General features: G+C 46.0%; 1 protein-coding gene and 1 long non-coding RNA gene across 2 annotated transcripts; one reads left to right on the top strand and one right to left on the bottom strand.

Annotated features, from left to right (window-relative positions):
- The first annotated feature begins 4951 nt into the window (after positions 1-4951).
- Positions 4952-5950, top strand: LOC147974356 (uncharacterized). The gene is made up of 3 exons (XR_015601944.1): positions 4952-5082; positions 5158-5282; positions 5383-5950. It is a non-coding gene; the product is annotated as an uncharacterized LOC147974356 (long non-coding RNA).
- Positions 5951-19518: 13568 nt separating this feature from the next.
- Positions 19519-22813, bottom strand: LOC147974355 (histidine-containing phosphotransfer protein 2-like). The gene is made up of 6 exons (XM_087519455.1): positions 22610-22813; positions 22396-22517; positions 22227-22295; positions 20699-20770; positions 20245-20317; positions 19519-19870 (listed from the first exon to the last, which is right to left on the bottom strand). The coding sequence occupies exons 1-6, from the start codon at positions 22667-22669 to the stop codon at positions 19835-19837; spliced, it is 432 nt and encodes a 143-aa protein (XP_087375581.1). The 5' UTR covers positions 22670-22813; the 3' UTR covers positions 19519-19834.
- Between the last annotated feature and the right edge of the window lie 279 nt (positions 22814-23092).

Below are 23092 nucleotides of genomic sequence, written 5' to 3'. Positions count from 1 at the left end.
CGCCCTGGCCATAGACGCGGCTTATTTGGCTATCATTCAACCCCTAAGCCACGGCCTGGAGCAGTGCCGGCTCGAGCTTGTCGCCGGCCTCCGCGATGAGGGCTTGCTACGCCGCCGCCAGCTTCCGAAGCCTCGTGCACTCATGCCGGAAGTTTCCTCGCTAGCCACAACTGTAGCAGCGCCTGTGCCGTCATCGTCAAGGTCGAGTCAGCCTCCGCCCCGCCGTCTGTGCCGCCGTCATCATCAGCTACTTGTCTGCTCGTTTTCCGTCAGCCTGCGCACGCCGCCGCGACCTCTTGTCGAACGTCTTCAGCCGGCCGAGCGCCCCCTCGAACGGCATGGTCTTGACGTTGCAGAATTGCTCATTGTCGGCGACTGCCACGTACAGCCGGTCGGGCACCGAGTCCAACAGCTTATTCACCATCTCGGCATCCTCCAGCATCGTCCCAATTATGCCGCCATGCCACCAATCTTGCCGGCGAATGCGTCCAGCGACTCACCGTCCGCCATACGCAGACGCTCGAACTCACCGTGGAGGGTGGCTAGCCGCACCGCCCGGACCCGATCAACTCCAGCAAAACGGGTCTTCAAAATGGCCCAGACCTCCACCGCCGTCTTCTTCATCGACACCTGCATCAGCAGGTCTTCGGAGAGCGCCCCGAGCAGGTAAGCTCGCGCCGTCTTGTCCTTATTTGCGACGACTGCCGCCACCTCTTCCTCCGCTGAAACCACCGCCTCCCAGAGCCCGGCCGCATCCAGGTTGGCCTCCACCTTGATTGCCCAGGTGGCGACGAAGCTCACCGCCGGGGAGGTATGGGACTCCTTGAAGGTGAGGTTCGTCGGCGCCGATCGGGTCCGCGCGGCGAGGCTGGGGACGCTGCGCGGCGAATTTGACCGGATGAAGATGGCGGAAGGCGAGGAGCTCGACGTGTACGGCGGGAGGCTCGCGGCGATGGCGGCGAGGTACGCCAACCTCGGGGAGACGCTGGGCGACGCGGCGCTCGTCAAGAAGTTGCTGGATACGGTGCCGGAGCGTCTCTTCAGGCATCGAGCAGTCCCACGACGTGACGACGATGGCGTTCGACGAGGCACTCGGGCGGCTGCACGTGTTCGATGAGCAGGTTCGGCGCCGTGGACATGACGGCGGCGAGCGCGGGGGTGAGCAGCTCCTCATGACAGCGGCGCAGTGGGCAGCGCGGGAGCGTCGACACGGCGGTGCTCGGGACGACGACGACGACAAGAGCGTGGCGTCGAGCAGCAGCGGGAACCGGCGCGGGTGCTGCTACAAGTGCGGTGAGCGGGGCCACTTCAAGCGGGAATGCCCTAAGCTGCGGAGGGCGCCGGCGGCCGAGCAGGCAATGTTGGCGGACGTCGGCGTCGAGGATGGCGGACTTCTCTAGGCCACGGCTTAAGGGGTGAATGTTAGACAAATAAGCCGTACATGCATACGTGAGCTAGGTAGACGTGAGATGCATGCATGTATTAGCTGCGTGTAGTGTGTGTTGTTCTGTTGACGGGAATCGGGGGAGCGTTGGAGTCGGTCCTGGCGGGCGCGCATGACCTGGGCATGTACGTGCATGTCGCCAAGGGGCGTGGATGGCGCGGGCTGGATCGGGTGCTCAGCGTGATCTGGGACGTGGGTACGTGCCCGGCGAGTCCCAGGGTATAAATACCCCAACATTGTAACAGATGGATCTGGAGTTTGTTGCTCGAGGAAAATATAAACGGCCGTTCATGCGGCCGGCGGCGTACGTGCGCCGGGGCAAACTCTTGCTGTGTTTTTCTCGTTCTTCTTGCTTCTTTCTTCTACTTCTGTGAGAGAGAGAGAGAGAGAGAGAGAGAGAGAGCTGAAGGTGAGGAGGAGAGCTGGGGCTAGACACCAACACTCACCATTGAGCACACGGACCGACATCAACAGCGAGCTCCCCGATCCGCCGGCGTACGACACAAGTGACATCGCCGGCGATCACCCAGCTTACGTGGCTCTGAAGCCAAAAGTTGGAGCAGAAACTCTTGCCCTAGCTCATCGCAGCCCCCTCTGGTCACCTGACTCTCTCCTGTCTCATACCAAATAAGAAGAAAGGAAGATGGAGGGCACACAGTGGACTTCTTTCCGGCGCACGAACGCCCGCCGCCCGAACGGATTTTCTCCTCAAGCAACAAACTTGAGCCACACCTATAACACACAGGAGGGGTGAGGGTTTATACGTGTGCGCACCAATGCTCCACGACGCGCACCAGACGCCACCCCACTCTCCCATACACACACGGGCACGATCGGGCCCAACACCCAGCACGATCACACACCCATAGATCTCGCCAACTAACCCACACTTGCGCGTGCACACACACACACACACATGTGGCTATAGACTCGATGCGAACCGAACCACGGCTGACACGTCTGGCGCACGCACGCACGCTCGCCCGATGCGCCCTAGCCATAGCGGCGGCTTATTTGGCTATCAGATACCTTTTACATAAAAACACAAATACACCCCCCGGCTCTGGGGCGACTCTGGGGCGACCAAACCATACCGCCTGAGCCCCCTCTCTCCTTCCCCTCCCATTCACCGCCGCCATCTAAGGACGCCGCCAGATTCTGATTGCATACGTTGCAAAGTAGCATCCCGGTTTCCAGTGCTCTTGTGTAGCTCCGGACCTCCCGCAGGGCATTAGCTCGCTGGCCCATAGCACCCCACTTGCAACAGAGCATGATGAAATGCAGCATTCCAGATGACTTTGGCGAGCAGTTGTGCCTGGCGAGCTTGTAGCAAAACACCGGTGAGATCGCCACACCCGAGCAGGTTGCAACGCAACACCCATGTGACTTCGGCTAATAGCCACGCCAGGCTAGCTTGCAAGCATGACGGTGGCCGCACGCGATGCTGCATCTTTGGCTTGCAGCACCCTGATCCAGCTCCTTTACAACCCTGAAGCACCCAGCGTTCTCAACGAACAGCCATCCCAGATTATGATACGCCACCGACCGGCCTCGAAGCATGAGCACAACAGATGTTGTGACCACCCGTTGAAGCAACGATCATTGTTACATCATCGGCGAGCTCCCTGGTTGCAAAATCGGCCCCGGCTACGAAGCCGACGAACTCCGTGGTTGCAACGTCGGTGAGGCTCTGCAGGTATCACATCGGCGTGCGAGCTCGCCCTTTTAATATTGGCCTCTAGCAATGCTCGATTGAACCAACAATGGTGAATGGACCACTGGCTACAACAGCATACACCGATTGCAGCACCCTGTCGAGGTTCTAAGGTTCTAGCACAGGCGAATGCTGCTGCGAGCAGCGCACCTTGGGCAGGATCCAGAAAATGGTACAGGGGAGCTCTGGTGTACGTGTCAGGGGTAGGAGACGAAAATGAGTGGTGAACACTTCGTCGGTTGGGATAAGGAAGGGGAGGGCACTGCGGTGTGTGGGAGGCGACTTACATCCGTGATGCGATCGGTCGGTTCATGTAAAGGATTTTCATGTAAAAACACACTTTTTGAATGAAGCAGCTTACGTCCGATTGTATTCTCTTCACTAAGAATACCAAGGTTTGTCATTCCTCCACGCAACTTCATATGAGAGTAGAATGGTCGACCACGTTCAATACCCAGAATTCCAGTTTTTTTTAATATCTTCGGTATTTCCAAATTTTACAATTCATGTGGGCGCGTCTGGAACCGTGTACACCTTTGTATTCCTGTATTCACATGATCTTATGTCAATGTAAGGCATTTCTCTTTTGCTGCGGCTGGTGAAATTCGCTAATATTACTATATTAAAAATGACCACAACATATTTAATATGCACCCGTTATTGTCTAACTTTGAAACCTAATAAGTAAGAATATGTTGAGTGGCACAAACTCTCTGTACCTATGTGATGATTATTTATAAATTGACGACATCAATCTGTGATGATTTGACTTCTATGATGATACAATATTTGTTGGTGGTTGGCGGGAGGTAGATAATGGTAGAAGGAAAATGGCATTGTTATCATGGCACAAATCAATTCTTTCGAATGCAAAAGTTGGCATAGGCTTTAGAGAAACTAGATGATGCCCCGCGCGTTGCTGCGGGAATTGGTTGCAATATATTTCAATGAGATTTGATTGTGTGGAATATAAATTTTTAGATTAAGAACACATGAACAAAATAAAAAATAATATGACTTATTATATTTGATAAAATATTTATTGAATATAAGCTGAACAATAGAATGATAATTATTTTCCCATGAATGGTTGCATGTGGTGGTGGGTCTTTATGATGCATGGTTGCATGTTAATGTGGGTCTTATCCCATCCATAATTGTATGATGATGTGGCATGCTTGCATGTTAAGATAAATAGGTTAGTGGAGATTAATCTCTTAGGTATATAGGATTCGAGCATTTAATCAAGCCCTATTAGTAAGCAAGCTTGGTTGACTTTGGACTCTTCCAGAAGCATGTGTGCAAGGATTCTTAGATAGAACTATTATCCTAATGGCAATGTGCTGTTACCATTTTTTGGCAATGCATCCGTAGTGTGGCGTGTAGTAGAACTTGTGACGCATCCATAAGGACTTAGCTCAATCCATAGATCACAAATGGACCCTCTTTTCGACCTATGACACTAAAGGGCGGCCGGGGGGGGGGGGGGGGGACCAGCTGAACCGAGTCTTGACTTTCTTACATGTCCAGGGGGCATGTGACATCCTTAATTTTGAATGAGTACTTCTGGAACCTTGATGTGGAGAACATTTTGATTTTTTTTAGAGAAAAGTATACTTTTCGTCCCTCAACTCTTCGCTGAGTTTAGTTTTCGTCCCTCAACTCTAAAACCGGGCAGATTGCATCCTTAACTTACGAAACCGGACAAAATTCGTCCCTTCTCTTGGCGGACCCGGTTTGGGTGCTGATTAGGTGCGGTTGACCAGTCCACGCCAACGTGGCAAGACGTCCCCACAAAACAGATGGCCTGCTCCCTCACTCTGCATCTCTCTCGCGTTCTCCCCACCCTCCCTCTCTGAAGCGGCGACGACAGGCAAAGACAGCAGGCGGCGGACGCACCGGAGGCTCGCCGGCGGTGGCTGAGGTTAGGGATCCGACGCGGCGGCGCACGTACTGCGGTCCTCTCTCAAATCCCCCTCATTTTCTCTCGGTCCTGCAGCCATCCAACGCGGCGGCGCGCCGTCGGCGGCGGCGGCGATGCACACGCAACCTATGGCTTCCGGTGATGAGGCCAGCATGTTTTGGGGCCCCCCGACCGAGGACGGCCATGCAGATGCATACATGGTAAGCTTGTCCATGTGCATCTTGATTTTTAGCATGCCTGATTTAGGAACAAGGGTTTGAGGATGATAGATGAATATTGAGAATTTTCTGTAATTTGCAGGATGCTGAGTACCTAGATCTTGTGTCTGGGGATGTTCCAATGGAGATTCAAGACATTGAGCATTGTGGAATTGAGGTCGATAGCAAGATAAAATGTTTCCATGGGGATGATCCAATTAAAAAGGTTGCATTTGAGGGTGTGGACACAGGAAGAAGATTCATCGCTTGTAAGAATGCAAAACCTTGTAAATTTTGAATTTGGTATGAGCCAGAGTGGCCTGCAACTTTGCAACGAGCTCTACAACAGTTGTGGGGCATGGTTCAGACAAACCAGAAGAAAAAGGAGGAGTCCGAGGCCCTTGTCAACCAGATGATGTTGGAGAAAATGACATTTGCAGCTGCAAATGCTTCTGTCACTCAGGAGAAGAATGAGGTTGTACAGAAGAAGATGCAACTAGAATTAGATGTGGCTGATATGAAGGAGAAGTACCAGAGGAAGATGAAAAGAATGAAAAGAGAGCTTCAGTGCAAGGAGAAGTGGCTACTGATGTCAGTTAGCTGCAATGTAACTGTTGTGGCTGTAGTAATTTGTCTGTTTGCAATGAAGCTGCTATCTTAAAGTAGTTTGCAGTTTGTAATGTAACCGTAATTATGTGTTGAATTTGTATCACTGTATGCTATGGATTTCAGCAGTATTTTGTCTGAATTTCAGCAGTATTTTTGTCTGAATTTTGAACATATATGATCACAGTTTTTGTTGCACAAACATTCATGTATGATCACTGTTTCTGTTGCACAGACATGAACAAACAAACTGGAGATTTAATGATACATACACACTGGAAATTGAAAAACACATTCTGATCCATGCACACTGGAAATGACATTAAGATCCATACATACTGGGCATTATGTTCCACAAATGACATTATGATTCATACATACTGGAAATTCAAACAAACACGTTCTAGAAATAGAAACAAACACATAGTCTAGATAATAAGACAATCAAACGGTTTGCAATGCTAGCAAACACATTCTGGAACTAATCAAGTAGCTTCTTTGGTAGTTTTTTTGGCCTTTTTGAATTGCACTGAGAATTAGCAGCACCAGAGCTCACATTCACTGTCACAGCTGAGCTTGAACTGACATTAACATGCACCCCTTTGACAGAAGCTTTAGATGGCCCTTTCTGTTTCTGCACTCCTTTTCCCTTGTCTACAGTAGACGCCATGAAGACTTTGGTCTGAGGTTTGTCTTCTTCAAGTGAGGTGTCATGAAGACATTCACAGGAAGTTTTTCCAGACACTTTTTCGGAACCCAGATCTTCTTCATAGGCGGTCCATTCCTGCAGTTAGTATCAATGTACCTGGCAAACACTTCACCATTCTGATTCTTAAACAGTTTATAGTTTGCATCAAAGGATTCATCAATGATAATGGGGTTAGCACAAGTGAAGCCAGATAAATTGGATGGATCTGCTGAAAGTTCCTTTGCAGCAACCCATGTGGTTTTGGGGTACTTCTCGGGTTTCCAGTAAGAGCCATCTGCATTTATTTTCCTCACGAACCCAACACCCTCTTTCCTAGGGTTTCGGTTCAGAATCTGCTTCTTGAGGACATCACATAATGTCTGATGTCCTTTAAGACTTTTGTACATCCCTGTTTCAAGCAATGTCTTCAACCTAGCATTCTCATCAGCAATAGCAATGGTATCCTCAGCAGAGGGGTTAGTTACCACATCAACAGTTGAAGATATTGGAACAGCAGTAGCAGTGGAACATCCAGCAACAGAAGCAGCATTATCACGCTCAATGCATTTAAGACATGGTGGTTCAAATCCTTCCTGAGCGGAACTGATCTGTTCGGTGCGAAGTGACTCGTTTTCCTTTTGAAGATCTTCATGAGCCGTTCTCAATTTCTCAAGTTCTTGCTTCCTTTGAAGATAATCATAGGAAAGATTCTCATGAGTTGTTGAGAGAGTATCAAGACGATCTTCAAGTTCCTGATACTTAACGTGAAGATTTTTTATGTCTTCAATTAAGGATTCAGATCGAGTCATTTCAGCACCCAACAGATCATCGCTTCTGTCTAACAGTTTTTGAATATGTTCTATAGCTTTCTGTTGTTCAGTTGCAATTTTAGCAAGTGTTTTGTAGCTGGGTTTTGCATCACAGTCAGAGTCATCGTCACTAGATGTTTGATAGCGAGTAGTGCGTGTGTTTACCTTGGCACCGCGTGCCATGAAGCAGTAGGTAGGAGTGGAGTCGTTCTTGTCATTTGCATCGGTGTCGGTGATGAAGTCATTGTCTTCAGTGTTGAAGATGGACTTGGCGACGTATGCTGTAGCCAGACTCGCAATGCTAGAATCAGACTCCTCCTCAGACTCCACCTCTGCCTCCTCAGAAGCAGACTCCTCCTCTGAATCCATTTCCTTGCCAACAAACGCACGTGCCTTGCCAGATGAGCTATTCTTGTGTGATGAAGACTTTGAGGAAGACTTGGAAGAAGACTTTGAGTATTTCTTCTTCTTCTTGTCGTCAGAATCATATTCCTTGCTCTTCTTCTTCCTTCTGTTCTCATTGTCCCACTGTGGACACTCAGAGATGAAGTGTTCAGTTTTCTTCTTGTAGTCATGAGCAGAAGCTTCATCATTCCTTGAGCTTGATCGTGAAGATTTTCTGAAGCCTTTTTTCTTGGTGAATTTTTGGAACTTCTTCACTAGCATTGCAAGTTCTCTTCCAATGTCTTCAGGATCATCAGAACTGCTGTCAGATTCTTCTTCAAATGAGGAAACATCTTTTGTCTTCAAGGCACAAGTTCGCCCATAGTTTGGACCGTAGATATCTCTTTTCTCAGAAAGCTGAAACTCATGTGTGTTGAGCCTCTCAAGTATGTCAGATGGATCGAGTGTCTTGAAATCAGGATGTTCTTGAATCATCAGGGCTAGGATGTCAAACGAACTATCAAGTGATCTCAGCAGCGTCTTGACGATTTCATGTTTGGTGATCTCAGTGGCGCCGAGGGCTTGAAGCTCATTTGTGATGTCAGTGAGTCGGTCAAATGTGTGCTGGACATTCTCATTGTCATTTCGCTTGAAGCGGTTGAAGAGGTTGCGAAGAACACTGATTCTTTGATCTCTCTGGGTTGAGACGCCTTCATTGACCTTGGAGAGCCAGTCCCAGACCAGCTTTCATGTCTTCAAGGCACTCACACGGCCATACTGTCCTTTTGTCAGATGACCACAGATGATATTTTTGGCAGTAGAGTCCAGTTGAGTGAACTTCTTGACATCAGCAGCAGTGACACCTTCTCCAGCCTTGGGAACGCCATTCTCGACGACATACCATAGGTCGACGTCAATGGCTTCAAGATGCATGCGCATCTTATTCTTCCAGTAGGGATATTCAGTTCCATCGAAGACGGGGCACGCGGCGGAGACTTTGATTATCCCTGCAGTCGACATAGCTAAAACTCCAGGTGGTTAAACCGAATCACACAGAACAAGGGAGCACCTTTCTCTGATACCAATTGAAAGTGCGTTATATCGACTAGAGGGGGGGGGGGTGAATAGGCGATTTTTATGAAAGTCTTCAACACGTGGGAGTTATGAAGACAAACAGCGAAGATTATGCCTATTACTATGCAGCGGAAGTTAGATTACACTAGGCCAGCCATGGTCAAGTATTCAATAGAGTGAAAGCACAACGACAAACAGCTGCAGTGTAATAAGGATCAGGTAGGAAGAAGTTATGAAGCCAAACAGATCATACATTCATGTTGTGAAGACAAAAGATAAAGCAAGCATGCAATGTCTTCACAATGAGTAACAGTAAGAAAAGGAAGTGAAGATGAAACCAGTGACTCGTTGAAGACAGTGATATGTTGGACCAGTTCCAGTTGCTGTGACAACTGTACGTCTGGTTGGAGCGGCTAGGTATTTAAACCTTAGGACACATAGTCCCGGACACCCAGTCCTGAACACACAGTTCAGGACACCAAGTCCTCACCGTATTCTCCTTGAGCTAAGGTCACTTAGTCCTCGCCCAATCACTCTGGTAAGTCTTCAAGGTAGACTTCCAAACCTTCACAAACTTCGTTCACTGGCAATCCACAATGTCTCTTGGATGTTCTGAACGCGACGCCTAACCGTCTGGAGGATTCACAGTCCTCAAGTGTAATAAGTCTTCAGATCACACAGACAAGAAGACTTAAGTGATGCCCAATTTACTCTGGCTCTGGGTGGTTAGGGCTTTTCTCCTCGCTAGGAATTTTCTCTCAAAGGCTTCGAGGTAGGTTTCTCTCAAACGACAAAAGCCGTGCACTGAAATCTGAGCAGCCCCACCATTTATGGTTGTGGGGGTGGGCTATTTATAGCCACTTGGCAACCCGACCTGATTTGTCCGAAATGACCCTGGGTCACTAAGGAACTGACACGTGTCTCAACGGTCAGATTTCAAACTCTCATGGCAACTTTACTTGGGCTACAAGCAAAGCTGACTTGTCCGGCTCTGGACAAGATTCGCTCTCATTGTCTTCACTCGAAGACATAGGTTTTTGTTTTAGGCATCACTTCAGTCATTCTGACTGGTTCTCCTGGACCCCACTTAACAGTACGGTGGTTCCTATGACTCAACACAAAAGAAAAAGAACTACGAAAGATCTAAGTCTTCGAGCTCCATAGGCTTCATAACGTGTCTTCTTTTGTCATAGTCTTCAATGTGAATATCTTCATATACCACCTTTGTCTTCAATGTCTTCATACATTTTTAGGGGTCATCTCTGGTAGTAAAACCAAATCAATGAGGGACTTCTACCTGTGTTATCCTGCAATTCTCACAAACACATTAGTCCCTCAACTAGGTTTGTCGTCAATACTCCAAAACCAACTAGGGGTGGCACTAGATGCACTTACAAGCACACACTAGGAGAGGCCAACCATCGTATCATCCTATGGAGAAAGGATTGCATCATCTTTCGAAGGCCACCGACACCGCGTCATCCGACTCCTCGTCGCAGTCCGCCACCGAGTCAGCAGACTCCCGCTCCTCCAAGTCCACCAACGCGTCAGGCCACTCCTCCTCCAAGTCCAGCACAGCTTCAGGCCACTCCTTCTCCTCCAAGTCCAGCAAAGCGTCAGGCCACTCCTCCTCCAAGTCCGGCACAGCTTCAAGCCACTCCTCCTCCAAGTCCGGCACAGCTTCAGGCCACTCCTCCTCCTCCAACTCAGCCACGTCAGCCGTCTTCGCCGCCTCAGCAATCACGGAAGAGAGCTGCCTCAGCTATGGTGCGTAGCGGTACAAGTCGAGGTAGTACTGGAGGTACAGGCGGAGGCAAGCGATTTCAATATGGTCCAAGCCTCGCGCCTCTTCCGCAGAGGCCTTACGACAAGTCCGAGGAGGAAAACGTAGCCATATCGAAGGCCGAGGTGGAAGCCCATTTTGCACCAAAACCGCCACCGCCGCCAAAGGAGAAAGTGCCTGTGGAAAAGATTGACCACTTCATTCGTATGGCTAGAGCACCAGCTCCCAAGCCTGTTGACACACACTATGAGCGCCACATCAAGAAGTTAAATCGAGCACGTCTACAGAAAGAGGCGAGCTCGAGCTCGAGCAAATCAGCTGGCAAAAGGAGCAGTAAAACCGTTCCCCAGCTGGGAGAACAGGCGGCGCAATCAATCCCCCCGCTTGTTGTGCCAACAACACATGAGAGTAGGCGCGCCCAATATTATTGTGGGCAAACCGTTAACGTTCCCGGGGTGGGCGATGTGGTAATAACCGAGGAGCATATTGCGCAGGCTGAATCGATCGGGATCACTATTGGACAACTCCTTGATATCGAGCCCATGTCTCCGACTAGAGAGGAGGAAATAAAACGGAAATATGCCCGGGGCCAACCTTTGGTCGAGCCAGAGGAGGTCCATAAGCTCCCAACGAGAATGTATGAATTGCATCAATGGTACATGGACATTACCAAGGTTTCCAATCGAGAGTCCCTCATGGTGAATGTCAACAAGGATCATTACTACCATGAGAAAGCTATGACCGTTGAGTATTCAGAACTATTTCAGCTATACAATCAAGACGCACTCGACAAATCTATCGTCAGTTGCTATTGTCTGTAAGTGATTTCTTTCTGCAATTTAAGTCTCAAGCTAGCTGTAGTGATCATTTTGATCAATCATTACCTGTAATTATCCTCATTATATTCTTTTCTGTGGTATTATGCAGGATGAAGATTTATGAAATGAAAAAAGGTGGACGCTATGGCATTGGGTTCGTTGACCCAAATACCATTATTGAATACACATGGAAAATAGATCCATATCACAAAAAAAGTGTAGAGGAAAGCATGCTACAGTTCTTCAAGGAACTCAAATACAATGAAGATATAATACTTCCTTACAACTTTCAGTGAGTCACATTGTCTTGTACTACAAATTCTGTTTTTCCCTACAGGCTAGCTACATGTTTTTGCTTACATATGCCCGCTTAATTAAGACATGCAAACGTGTGTTCATGCATGTTTCACTGGAACTTGTTAATCATTAAAGTTGATGAAGGAACAGTTGAAGTACTAGACTCACTACTTAAGAAAGCAAGTGACTACACCATCGTGAAGGGGATAGTGAATAGGTAATTTCAATCATTATTAACTATATCTCGGCCTATTTAGTTGGTTCGTCATTTCCTGATAACAACTATTTAATAACCCATTTATTCATTTTCTTTGTCGGTGGGCAGGGCTTGGGCAAAGTTCATCAGGGCCACTCCAGGCCCATGGAAACAAAATCTGAAATGGTATCGACCCAAGGTAAGTAATTAAGTAGTACTAGCTAGCTGTCATCTCTTTAATTATCATGCTTAATTAATTATTATCTGATCAAATTCCATTCTCGTAAAGGCCCTGAAGCAGGCGCCGGGGAATGATCTATGTGCATACTACGTTTGCGAGAACATTCGCATGATGGCGTCCGAAAGAAGCAAATCTCAAAGACAGGAGTGGGTACGATATCGATTGTCAGAATACTATATATATATTATGATCGGTTCTACTAGAAATTCTATTTATATATATGCATAACGTGTACAATATGTAGTATCATAAAATACCAGCAAACGAAAAATAATTAAATGAAAAACACAAAATTAAATGAAAAAGAAATCATAAACCCAAAACCCCCAACTTTTTAATACCGGTTGGTGACACCAACTGATACTAAAGGGCTCCCTGCCCCCGAAGCTGACTCGTGCCACGTGGTTGCCCTTTAGCACCGGTTCGTGCTGAACCGGTACTAAAGGGGGGGGGGGGGTAGTGCCTACACTTTAGCACCGGTTGCCAAACCGGCACTAAAGGGCCTTACGAACCGGTGCTATTGCCCGGTTCTGCACTAGTGACTGAATCTTCTTGTCATGTGCAACAACCAAGTGTGGTATATGCTAATGATATGGCTGTGTGGAATCTGGAATTTGCACAACAATGTAGGGATGGAAAGAACATCCCGCCAACGGTCTCAAAAAATTCCTATGTCTTAGCTACTTGAGTCCCTTGAAGCTTATTCGACAACACAACCCAGTAGAAATAATCAATGAAGGAGCGCCAATACAAACCGAGCTCCCTCCATTGCCGCGGCCTCCTGCAGCTCAAACAGACATTGCGGGGTCTTGGCCTCGGACATGCAGTCAAACTGTTGACACACCAAAAGTCTCCGGTATTGATCACCCCACAGAGAGTGGCCAGCCTGCTCGAACGCTACAGACATCTGCCCAATGAGAGGAACAATGATGCCAAGTTTAGATCGCTTAGGCTGACCAACCACAGAAGGAAACACAGCTGGATGTGCACAAAGGAGTATAAGTGGCAGGCCAGAATAAGGTAACCAAGTAGATTGGGAATCACAATATTAGACACCTCTCGAGACTGCTTCAATGGACTCTTGGTGTGAGCGAAGGACTTGGAGGTCACGAGCAACGCGGTGACCACTCTCTAGGGAGGTCACCTCTTGTACTTTGAGGTCTTCCAACGATGTTTGAACGACCGCCAACTGACCTCGGGTATCATCGACCTGCAGCCGGAGGCCATCCCCAGTTGCTTTCCCTTCCCGCAGTTGGGCACGGAGTTCCTCAGTCATTCCTTGGTTCTTCTCCAATGTCCCACCTTCCACATGGATCTGCTCCTCGCAGGACCGCAGGTCCACAAGCTTCGCAGCAGCAGCGTCATGGGTGCGGCTTGTCTCCTTCTAGAAAGCACCGAGAAGATCCTTCATCTCCAGCAAGCGATCTACCGCTGTCAACAAGAAAGCAGGTTCAACACAGATAACACTCATAGTCCAACCAGCCCAAAAGGAGAATACAACAGGACTTGCGAACGATGTCTGCTAAGGACCTTTCAAGTTGGGAAACACGGCTCTGCTTCGTCCCCACAACTTGGTAAAGTTCGCTAACCCGCATAGCAAGATCTGATCTTTGGGAAAGCAAATCCTAAAGACATAGCAATAAAAATCCAGCATCAAGCACATTATGACAAAATTGACTTAAGACCAATGTTTTAAATAGCGGGCTATGGCATTTAGCGGCGACCCTTAAAAACAGCTATAGTTGGGCTATAGCGGGCTATAGCGGGGCTATAGCGGCAAATTGTACATGAAATCATTTAGCGGCAACACCCTCAAACAGCTATAGCGGGGCTATAGCCGGCTATTTAAAACTATGCTTAAGACTCGGGGGCTACTACATGGGATGCATTGCGCTAACATTAGTTCCGGCAACCGTCGATTGTCTGACCACCCCCAGGGCGTCCTTCCGGGCCTGGGCCATATTGCCGCTCCTAACAAGAGAGGCCCGCAGACGACCCAGCGCAGGAGGAGCTATGAGTCAGCCATCAAGCAACGGCGAGGAGGCCAGAGGGGCGTAGCACCACTCACCACGTCAGCCTCCAGGGCAGGTCTGCGTGGCAATGCCGCGACCTCCGCTGAGCCTCGGCTCCTGTCAAGGGGTCGACCGTAGAAGAGCTCGGTCCAGCCGGGCTCCAGAGCTCACATCTTCACGGGGCCACTTCCCTATAGGAAATGCGATCGCCGAAGACAGAGGCGGGTGCTGCAAGTTTTCTTTAGGACATGTGTCGAGCTAAGAAAAACAGAAAGATGGGAATCTCGCAAAAAAGAACCCGCAAAGGGCTGCAGATGACAAATACCTGAGCAGCCCATTCTTAGCCTTGACCTTCAAAATCTGGCGAGGAATCCCCGGGTAACCGCGGCCCACATCTGGGCTGGCTCCTTTAGAGGGCTGGAATGCGAGCGGCCTCAGCTCTCGGGGACTCCTGAGCAACAAGCGAGGGCTCCGGTGGGCGACACCCGCTTGTACACACGACTGACGTGCCAAGTCGTCCCATGGATGGGTTTGGGGGGCCTCCGTCAGCATTTTGATGACCTTTCCCACAGTAGGGATGGCTGGCGGTGTATTTATATGACACTAGTAAGAGCACACGTGCAACACACGTCTCCACCAATACTCATAATTTTTTTTGTGAGTGACCATAAAAATATCAATGCACAACAATATACATTTTTAAAGCACATCACCAGTAAAGAGACATAAATGATGTACATGTTCGAAAACATAACATAGGATGAACATGGGTCTAATTAGTAATCATGCACACAAGGCATTTCGCAGCTGACGTAGACATTCAATCAAACACAAGATACCTTACAAATTTATTTTCAAATTTTGTGGTAAAAGAACCAAGAGCTCCACTGAAGTGTTGCAATACAACCGGAGAAAAGTCAGATATATCTTTTGTGTAATATATGATTAAGAAATTCTCGCACAAAATATGATGTTTTCTTTAAGATTGGTCTCTTTAAAATTTGGTAAGTATATCAAATACTGGCATAAATGGAATACAGATGATCGCATCGTCTCCAAAGAAAAGGAGGGGTGTGTCTCAATCTATTCTGAAAACATAGTCATGGATAATGTATAGACAAAACATGTGCCCGTCCGGTGAGCACATCATTCATCGTATTCAACTCCATACTCTTACAACAAATCTAGAAGGATGGAAACGATATACCAACTCACACACAAAATAAGCTTATCGTTTACTTCATCTGCCTGTTCTTGGTTTGTCGTGTGTCTCTTTGTCTTGATTGTCGAGAGCTCCACGGCCATCTCCTTATCAGCAGCTGGCTGCACCGAGACTTCTTGTTTGCCAGGCCAGGGTGCTGTAGGAATGGACATTGTACGGGCAATTGATCTTGTTGCTGAACTGAACCATGGGAGTGATATCAACATGTGTACCAATACCTAGTAATCATGCACGTCTCTCTACAAACATAAAAAAACTAATAACACTTGAAGAGTACAAAAAATAAAAAACACATTATTCATAGTGCAGTTCATCCAAAAATATTCTTGAACTAGATGTTTCCGGAAATTTCTTCAAGAAAATTGAAAATAAATTATGAAATGGTGTATCAAGTAAAATGAATAAAATATAGTGAATTACCTATATGCAGGAATCATTCAAGAAGTTCATTCCACCTACCAGCAATAAATTGTATCAGGACAGTGATATAGTTTCTCTTTGGTTTGTGTATATTTCTTTTTGAACAGTACAAAAATTTGAACCATAATTTTATAGGAGAGAACACAAGTTACAAGAGCACCCCAAAGGGGACGACATCCACGCTCCACCACCAACACATATTACAATGGACTACTATGATAATCCAGCCATCCTCTTCCCTCCCGCAATAGGTCAGAAAGAATGAGAACACAGAGGTGAGCATTATTGAATGCCCTAGCACTGCGTTGCTTCCAAAGGCTCTAGCACACATGCATCACAAGATAATCAAAACCACATCATTACTTTGCGAATGAACTGGTGAGACCACCCCACCAATCCTGAAGATTAGCAGTGACGGAAGGAGCAGGGACAACATCAAGAATCAAGATGAGTTGATCGAAGATAGCGATGACATACCTGTCGAGCATATACGCACTGAAGCATGATGCGATCGACAATGTCCTCATCCTACTTAGAGAAAAAGGCAAAATATGGTCCTGCAGCCCTCTTCTGACCTCACGATCAGATGTCCATACTCGATGACGCGAAGCCAAGCAAATGAAAATCTTGTAGTTCCATGGCACCCATCTATTCCAAAGTGCCTTAGCACCAGGAAAGCAAACAGCTCCTTCAGACAGAAGAATGTACTGGTTAGTGTATATAACACTTCACAAATTCTGCACCCTGACCTTCCAGCACAGCTGACGCAAACTTGATGAATTCAGAACTCAACAATGAACTCTGCCGGTATATTTAGCACAACAAATTCAACCCATATTTTGGCTGGTCTTTGTCTGCTCACCGAGAAATTCCACATGAATACCCTCATCCTAAAAAATACTGTGTCTAATGCAGGCACCACCTGAATGCTTACTGGTTGGAGCACTTCAATCATTCACATCATTCTTCAGCCACACGATCACCTGTTCACAACCCAGGTATATCAAATGAGGCCACCCTTACTCATATAATCAAGCTATGCATCTCTACATTTGGGTTGTAAAATTCCAGGACGAAACTGAACACAAAGTGCTCTTAGATGCTTAGAAAACATGTATAGCGATGTGATTACATTCTCACACATCCTCTTTGTAAAATTTCATCCTCACAATCAGAAAGAAACCATGCTCGAGACCTGCAGAAAACATTACATCATTGGTACTCGAAAAATAAATAATTTATGTTAGTTTTGCCCTTGAGAAAATAATGGTCAATTTGGTTTAGAGAAACATGTTATAAAGGCAAAAAATATTAATTAGGAAAGTTTTAGCTTGCAGACTCTCCCGTTCATCATAAATAATGTAGTAATTTAGATAACAATGTTGGATGGAGCAAGAGTATGGATGTTAGATAACAATGTTGGATGGAGCAAGAGTATGGATGTTGTAGTCATCCTTGGAATTATTGGACCTTGGACAGGCGTGTAGTAGCATTTCAAGAGCATATGTACTCTATCTACAGTTTATATGAAGGACAAAAATATCTAGTGTCTTACCAATGTTGATTCCTTCCTGCCCATGGTTTCAGTAGCTTGTTTAGAAGGTATATTATGTTTATACAGTATTATACGAGTAAATACATTGGTAATACAGGAAACTGGATCTCCTGAGTTCAGGTGCTACCTCCGAAAGCAAGAACTTGACAGCCATTCTGAGGATAGTCCATGAGAGGTTCCCAATATGTTAGGTCCGTTTATCGGTATAGGAATATCACGACGGTGTTGTGTTGTTAGTTTGCTGACACACAATGGGACACAAAAGAAAACTACCGTTTATCGGTATAGGAATCTTGTGATAAAATAGCTTGACATGTATTTTCATCAAGCTATAAGAGCAAACATTATGGATGATGGTGAACAGAACCATGAACTATAGAATTAGCACATGACTAATTTTCATTTTGCCCAAGGAAAAGAAAAATATATCCAAACATGACTCTAGCTAGTAGATTTTAACAATCATGTGAAAAAATGAAGGCCTCTGCGGTTTAATCACAATAATTAATTTATTATTAGCATGATATTATGAAACCATTCACTAACCTTTAGAAGGACAGAGAAGGTAGATAAACTACATCAGTATGTTGGTGTGCCTTTCAAGCAGCATCAATTCTACAAAAGATAATGGTAGCAATATGCCACCATACTAATCTCCCCGTCGAAAATAAGAACTGCATTCCTGTTCAATCAAACAAGGGGACACACAGAAGTCAATAGAAACACAGTATAAGCCCAATGACTGCTCCTAGCAGTCCACATTCTACTGATGTTGCAATCGGGAACTCTGCCTTATCTGACAAAAAAAAACCACTCAACATCTGTTAATCATATGAATCAATAAGCTCGCAGCTAGGACAGAAAGGCCAACGACCAACCTAGCTGAAAAATATTGTATATGGTACATGGTACACCCACCTAGATAATAGTTTAAATAATTACAACTTAAATCAGGTAACTATGGGAAGTGTAGGAAGATAGGTTATTGTTTCGATAGTGGGCAAAAAGCTAACAAATCATGATTTAGTTAATCAGGAAAACATGCTAAGTCTGAGATACACATCCTCTCACACTCTGTCGCCTTTTCCCAAATATGTGTTCTAAACTTCTAATACCGCATTATCCTTTCCATCGAACGAATTCAAAACAATAGTGGTGTATGAGGATTCTAACAATGGATTGGATGAATTGTAAGAAATAAAAGGGGTTGTTGGCTCCATTTTCTCGCGCCCATGGGGAAGCAGAGGAGGAGCGCCGGGCGGTGGCAGCGTTCCATGCTCGCATATCTGTTATAAAATTACGGGATTGGGCCAGCAGAGGAGGAGCGGCAAAGTTTTGTGGCAGAGATAAAATTACGGGATGAGGTAATGATAATCCCACTATCTGAGGATGAACGGGTGCGCGGGGCGGGGTAGTCTGCTTTGGCAGAACATTCAATCTGGATTGTTTATTTGCGTGGCATACTTTTGATGTAATATTGACTGTTAGATGTGAGTTAGTTAGACTAATCGAACGTCTCTGGTAATTCTGTGTACAGTTTGTGGTATGTCTTTAGTGCAATTCTTGTTTGCTCTTCTAATAGTACTGGAGATATAGAGTATGTGATTAAATTTGAAATGGATTTAAATTTTTTTATGACATAGGATGCTTAGAAACTAAAGACGACCTCGAGGCAAACACCGCATATTAAATTAACCTGTAAATTTTTTCCAAGAATTTCTTGCGTATGACCTATATATACAGTCAAGGGCTTATACTCCCTCGGATCCAAAATAAGTGTCGCAACTTTGAATAAGGTTGAACTAACCTCAATTCAAAGTTGCGACATTTTTTTTTGGATTGGAGGGAGTACTTTATTGTACATATAGTTCAAATGTGATTCATGTCCATTAAATATCTGCCTCGCTGGTGGACCGCAAGCCTTGTGACCCATGAAATGTTGTCCGGCAGCACCTTCCGGTGGCCCTCCCCATCATATCTCCTTTTCTCCTCTGTCTGCAGAATGGTCAGTTTAGTGTTGCGGCGATGCTATGAGATTCCGATGGTCGTGGCGGAGGCCAGCAAGGAACACGTCTCAGTACACCAGCCAACAACAAGATTTTAGCTGGAGGAAATAGCATTTCCCAAGACGGTATTAAAAACAGCGAGCAACATACAATAAAACCAAGCCAAAAAGTAGCCAACCAAGTATAGAGTTTACACACAGCCGCAGACCAGCCATGACACACAAATATATAGAGTTGACAGACAAAGACACCGACACACAAGAGAAAAATTCCAGTTGCAGGGTGCTTGCGAGCCCGGAGTGCCGAAGCAAGAATTGTCATGTGATTCCACGCGCCCTGTCCAAAGCCCAGCAACCGTTGAACTGCCTACATATTCAAGGATACATACACCCTATCATTCCATATCACATGGGGCTATGCTTTTTTGGCTTCGATTACTGCTACTTAACTAGGACCCAAGGTTGCAATCTGCTTCTCCAACTACATCAAAACAAGAGTAGATTAATGATTATGACAGGTCTACAAAGTACAGTGGTGCTTAATTTATGTCGGTATATTTTTCCAGTACTTGGCAAAGGTTAAGTTAAGCTGGGAAACACAACTGGTTTTTTGGAGTTAGCCTAAGCATCTAACGAACCATCGTGACAATATTAAGACAGAAACATTCAACGCCAAATGGGACTTTCAAAGACCTCGTACTAAGTGCTCCAGAAACCAAACAATTTCAATAGTAACAAGAATAAGATCAACGTTATTACTTTTTTTATCTTAAACAATATATGCCCAGTCTACATATTGTTGATACTTTTGAGAAGTTGGAAGTCAAAAGCCAACACAGGCACATAAGATGCTACCTGCATAATGGTCTGTAGCCTGTCGCGCACATCGTAGAACTCATTCCTAAGAAGATTCAATCCCATGAGGCACCTGAAATAATGCAAACACACCACACTGTCACATTCTGAAGTAGTTAAGCAAACTGAACCGGAATGCTTCGGAAATTGTAACTGAATGTTTGAGAAAGAACTCTAGCCATCTCAAAATTTAATTGTGGTATAAACAAATGTCTAGAATTAACAAGTTACAAGAGAATAATCATACAGATAAATAAGTGAGTTATATCAATCAGCTGATTGGAGATGAAGTGAATAAGCAGGTTAGTGCTTATGAATATTAGATTAATATGAGCCAAAAATATTGTCATTAAAGACAAAATAAGTTGGCAGGTTTCACACAGGGGATTTGATAAGCACAGAGAGTAGAGAGTAATTACTGTGGTACATATATAATAAGGTAACAAGAACTGACCTTTCTTTGCTTTTTCCCTCATAGAACTGCTGGAAGTGCACGCATGCAAGGTTAACTTTCCTAGCACCAACGCTGATACATGCCAAAAAGAGCACGATCAAGAAACTAGAAATTTCCCAAACTTAACAAACACTGTGGAATGTTGAACATAAGCATAATTGCGGTGTCATAATAATATTATGGAGGAGCTATTTGTCAAGTGTTTGATCACCCAAAACAGAAAATAGTGTTGGTCTTATGTGCTATAGCAGTTAGTAGTGCTAGAGATATTTATAAAACTTTAAAGTTTCCCTAACCAAACATCATTAATATACATCGGCATTTCCACTGCACGAAACATAACTAAACTCGTCTTTTGAATTATGGCTGAACGACAACACCAACCGCATGAGGCACACGCCCACAACATATACACACCCACGCCGACACATCCAAATAGAGACAACATCAATGTATGTAGCGGAGAAACTGGAAAATAGCCATTTGCGTTACATAGAGGAGATCATTAATACTATAAATATTTTCATAACGGCAACTTTTATTGGTGACCTAAAATAATGCCATTGTTGAATATCACATTCAATAGTACGAGAAATTTCCACAAGACGGCAAAGTTTTCCTAGACGAGTTTTAGCGTTGCCATTGGCAGGAATGCTGACAATTCCGTTATATGAAATACGAAACACAACTAAACTTTGCTCTTCTATTTATTTCTATATGACAACCGCAAACGACACATCACTAACACATCTGAATAGAAACGTGGACAAACGAGAATACCCACCATCGCCATAATGCTGAATAGCATATCACTAGCTCAACTAAAGTTGGCTCTTCTAATTATGGCTAAACGACAAAACAAATGGCACGAGCCGCATGCCCACGATGTATCCACCAACCCCGACACATCTAAATAGAGACAACATCAATGTAGCGGAGAAACTGGAAAAACAGCCATTGGCGTTATGTAGAATAGGAGATCATTAATACTAGAAATATTTTCAGAATGGCAACTTTTATTGCTGGCCTAGAATACTGCCAATGCTGAAATTCACATTCAACAGTACTCGAATTTTTGCAAGACGACAAAGTTTTCCTTGACGCGTTTTAGTGTTGCCATTGGAAGGAATCAATGCAGACAATTCTATTATATGGAAGACTACTAAACTCAGCTTTTCTTCTTATGTATATACGACAACCGCAAACGACACTGCGCCGACACATCCGAATAGAAACATGGACAGACCGGGAAATCGCCATTGGTGTTATGCTGAATAGCATACCGCTAATTCCAGGAAGGCTCGCAAGACAACAAAGTTCTAATTTCTGATCGAGCCATAATAACATTGCGGTTGGATGAATGCCGGTGCTTCCGTGAGGCACACGAAATACAACTAAGCTCGGCACTTGTACTCAGGGTTACAGAATAGCGCAAACAACACCAACGGGGGGTATGCCCACCATTTCAATGGCAAACCATTTCAATGGCACGATCGACATCGATGCAGTGTGGGAAACAGATAATCACCTGCCGCTGCACTCCTTGAGCTGGTGCACTAGTTCGCCCACCATTTCGAAGTCGACGACGGGCAGGTTCCTGGGAGGGAATCACAAATTAAGCAGAGGATACGAAATCAATACCCAGGACGATGGGGCTAAGGAAAGCGGAGGGCTTGGTGCGGTGGTACGGCACGGACAGAAGGCTGGTGATGTCATTGAGCATCATGTCGGCCTCGTGGAGGAACATGTTGATGACCTCGGGGACGAAGCCCTCGTCCTGCGGCGGCTGAAGCTCTTGGTAGTACTCGTCTAGAATTCCCTGGATCCATCCATCAATACGGCGATCCGGGGGACAGAGCGAACACGGACGAATTCCGGCCCAGAATTGAGTTGAGGGGAAGGACGACTCACCATGGCGTACATGTAGCTGACGCGCGTGTTAAGCTGGCTCCTTAGCTCGGCGGCCGACATGGCGAAGGGAGGACAGAGCAAACACAGAGATGGAATTCGATGCTGCTGGCGGAGTGGACGAGGATAGAGGAGTGCAGGCAGGTCACGGAGGCTCTCTCACACGGAGCCTTTTGGCAGGGAGTGCTCGTTAAACTCTACTGGGCTGGCCGCCATCAATGAAGAGCTTGAAGAGGAATGCAGGCAGGTCACGGTGGCTCTCTCAAGGAGCCTTTTGGCAGTGAGTGCTCTATTGGCTGGCCGTCATCAATGAAGAGCTTCAAGTTGAATATGGCGTATGTGCGAGCATGCATGCAACTAGTACATTTTGGTGGATTGATGGATGGATGCCGGACCAGCTAGTCACTGCGGCACCCAGGAGGCAAGAAGATGTCTTTGGCCACTCGTTCGGCCCTTAGCCAAGGCCCCACAGGTCACTGACGGAAG

Source organism: Triticum urartu, chromosome 4A (genome assembly GCF_056163025.1).
Source record: "Triticum urartu cultivar PI428250 chromosome 4A, HENAU_Tu73, whole genome shotgun sequence".
Taxonomy (NCBI): domain Eukaryota; kingdom Viridiplantae; phylum Streptophyta; class Magnoliopsida; order Poales; family Poaceae; genus Triticum; species Triticum urartu.
Note: the sequence above shows the minus strand (reverse complement) of the source record. Positions and strands in the feature narration are given on the sequence as shown.

What these genes read in the sequence shown, in the direction of transcription:
- LOC147974355 (XM_087519455.1), bottom strand. Translation starts at nt 22,669, where the DNA reads ATGTCGGCCGCCGAGCTAAGGAGCCAGCTTAACACGCGCGTCAGCTAC. An exon ending in GAGGGAAAAAGCAAAGAAAG is followed by an intron (nt 20,318 to 20,698) that starts GTCAGTTCTTGT and finishes GCATTATTTCAG; the next exon opens with GTGCCTCATGGGATTGAATC. An exon ending in GGCTACAGACCATTATGCAG is followed by an intron (nt 19,871 to 20,244) that starts GTAGCATCTTAT and finishes GTTTTGATGTAG; the next exon opens with TTGGAGAAGCAGATTGCAAC.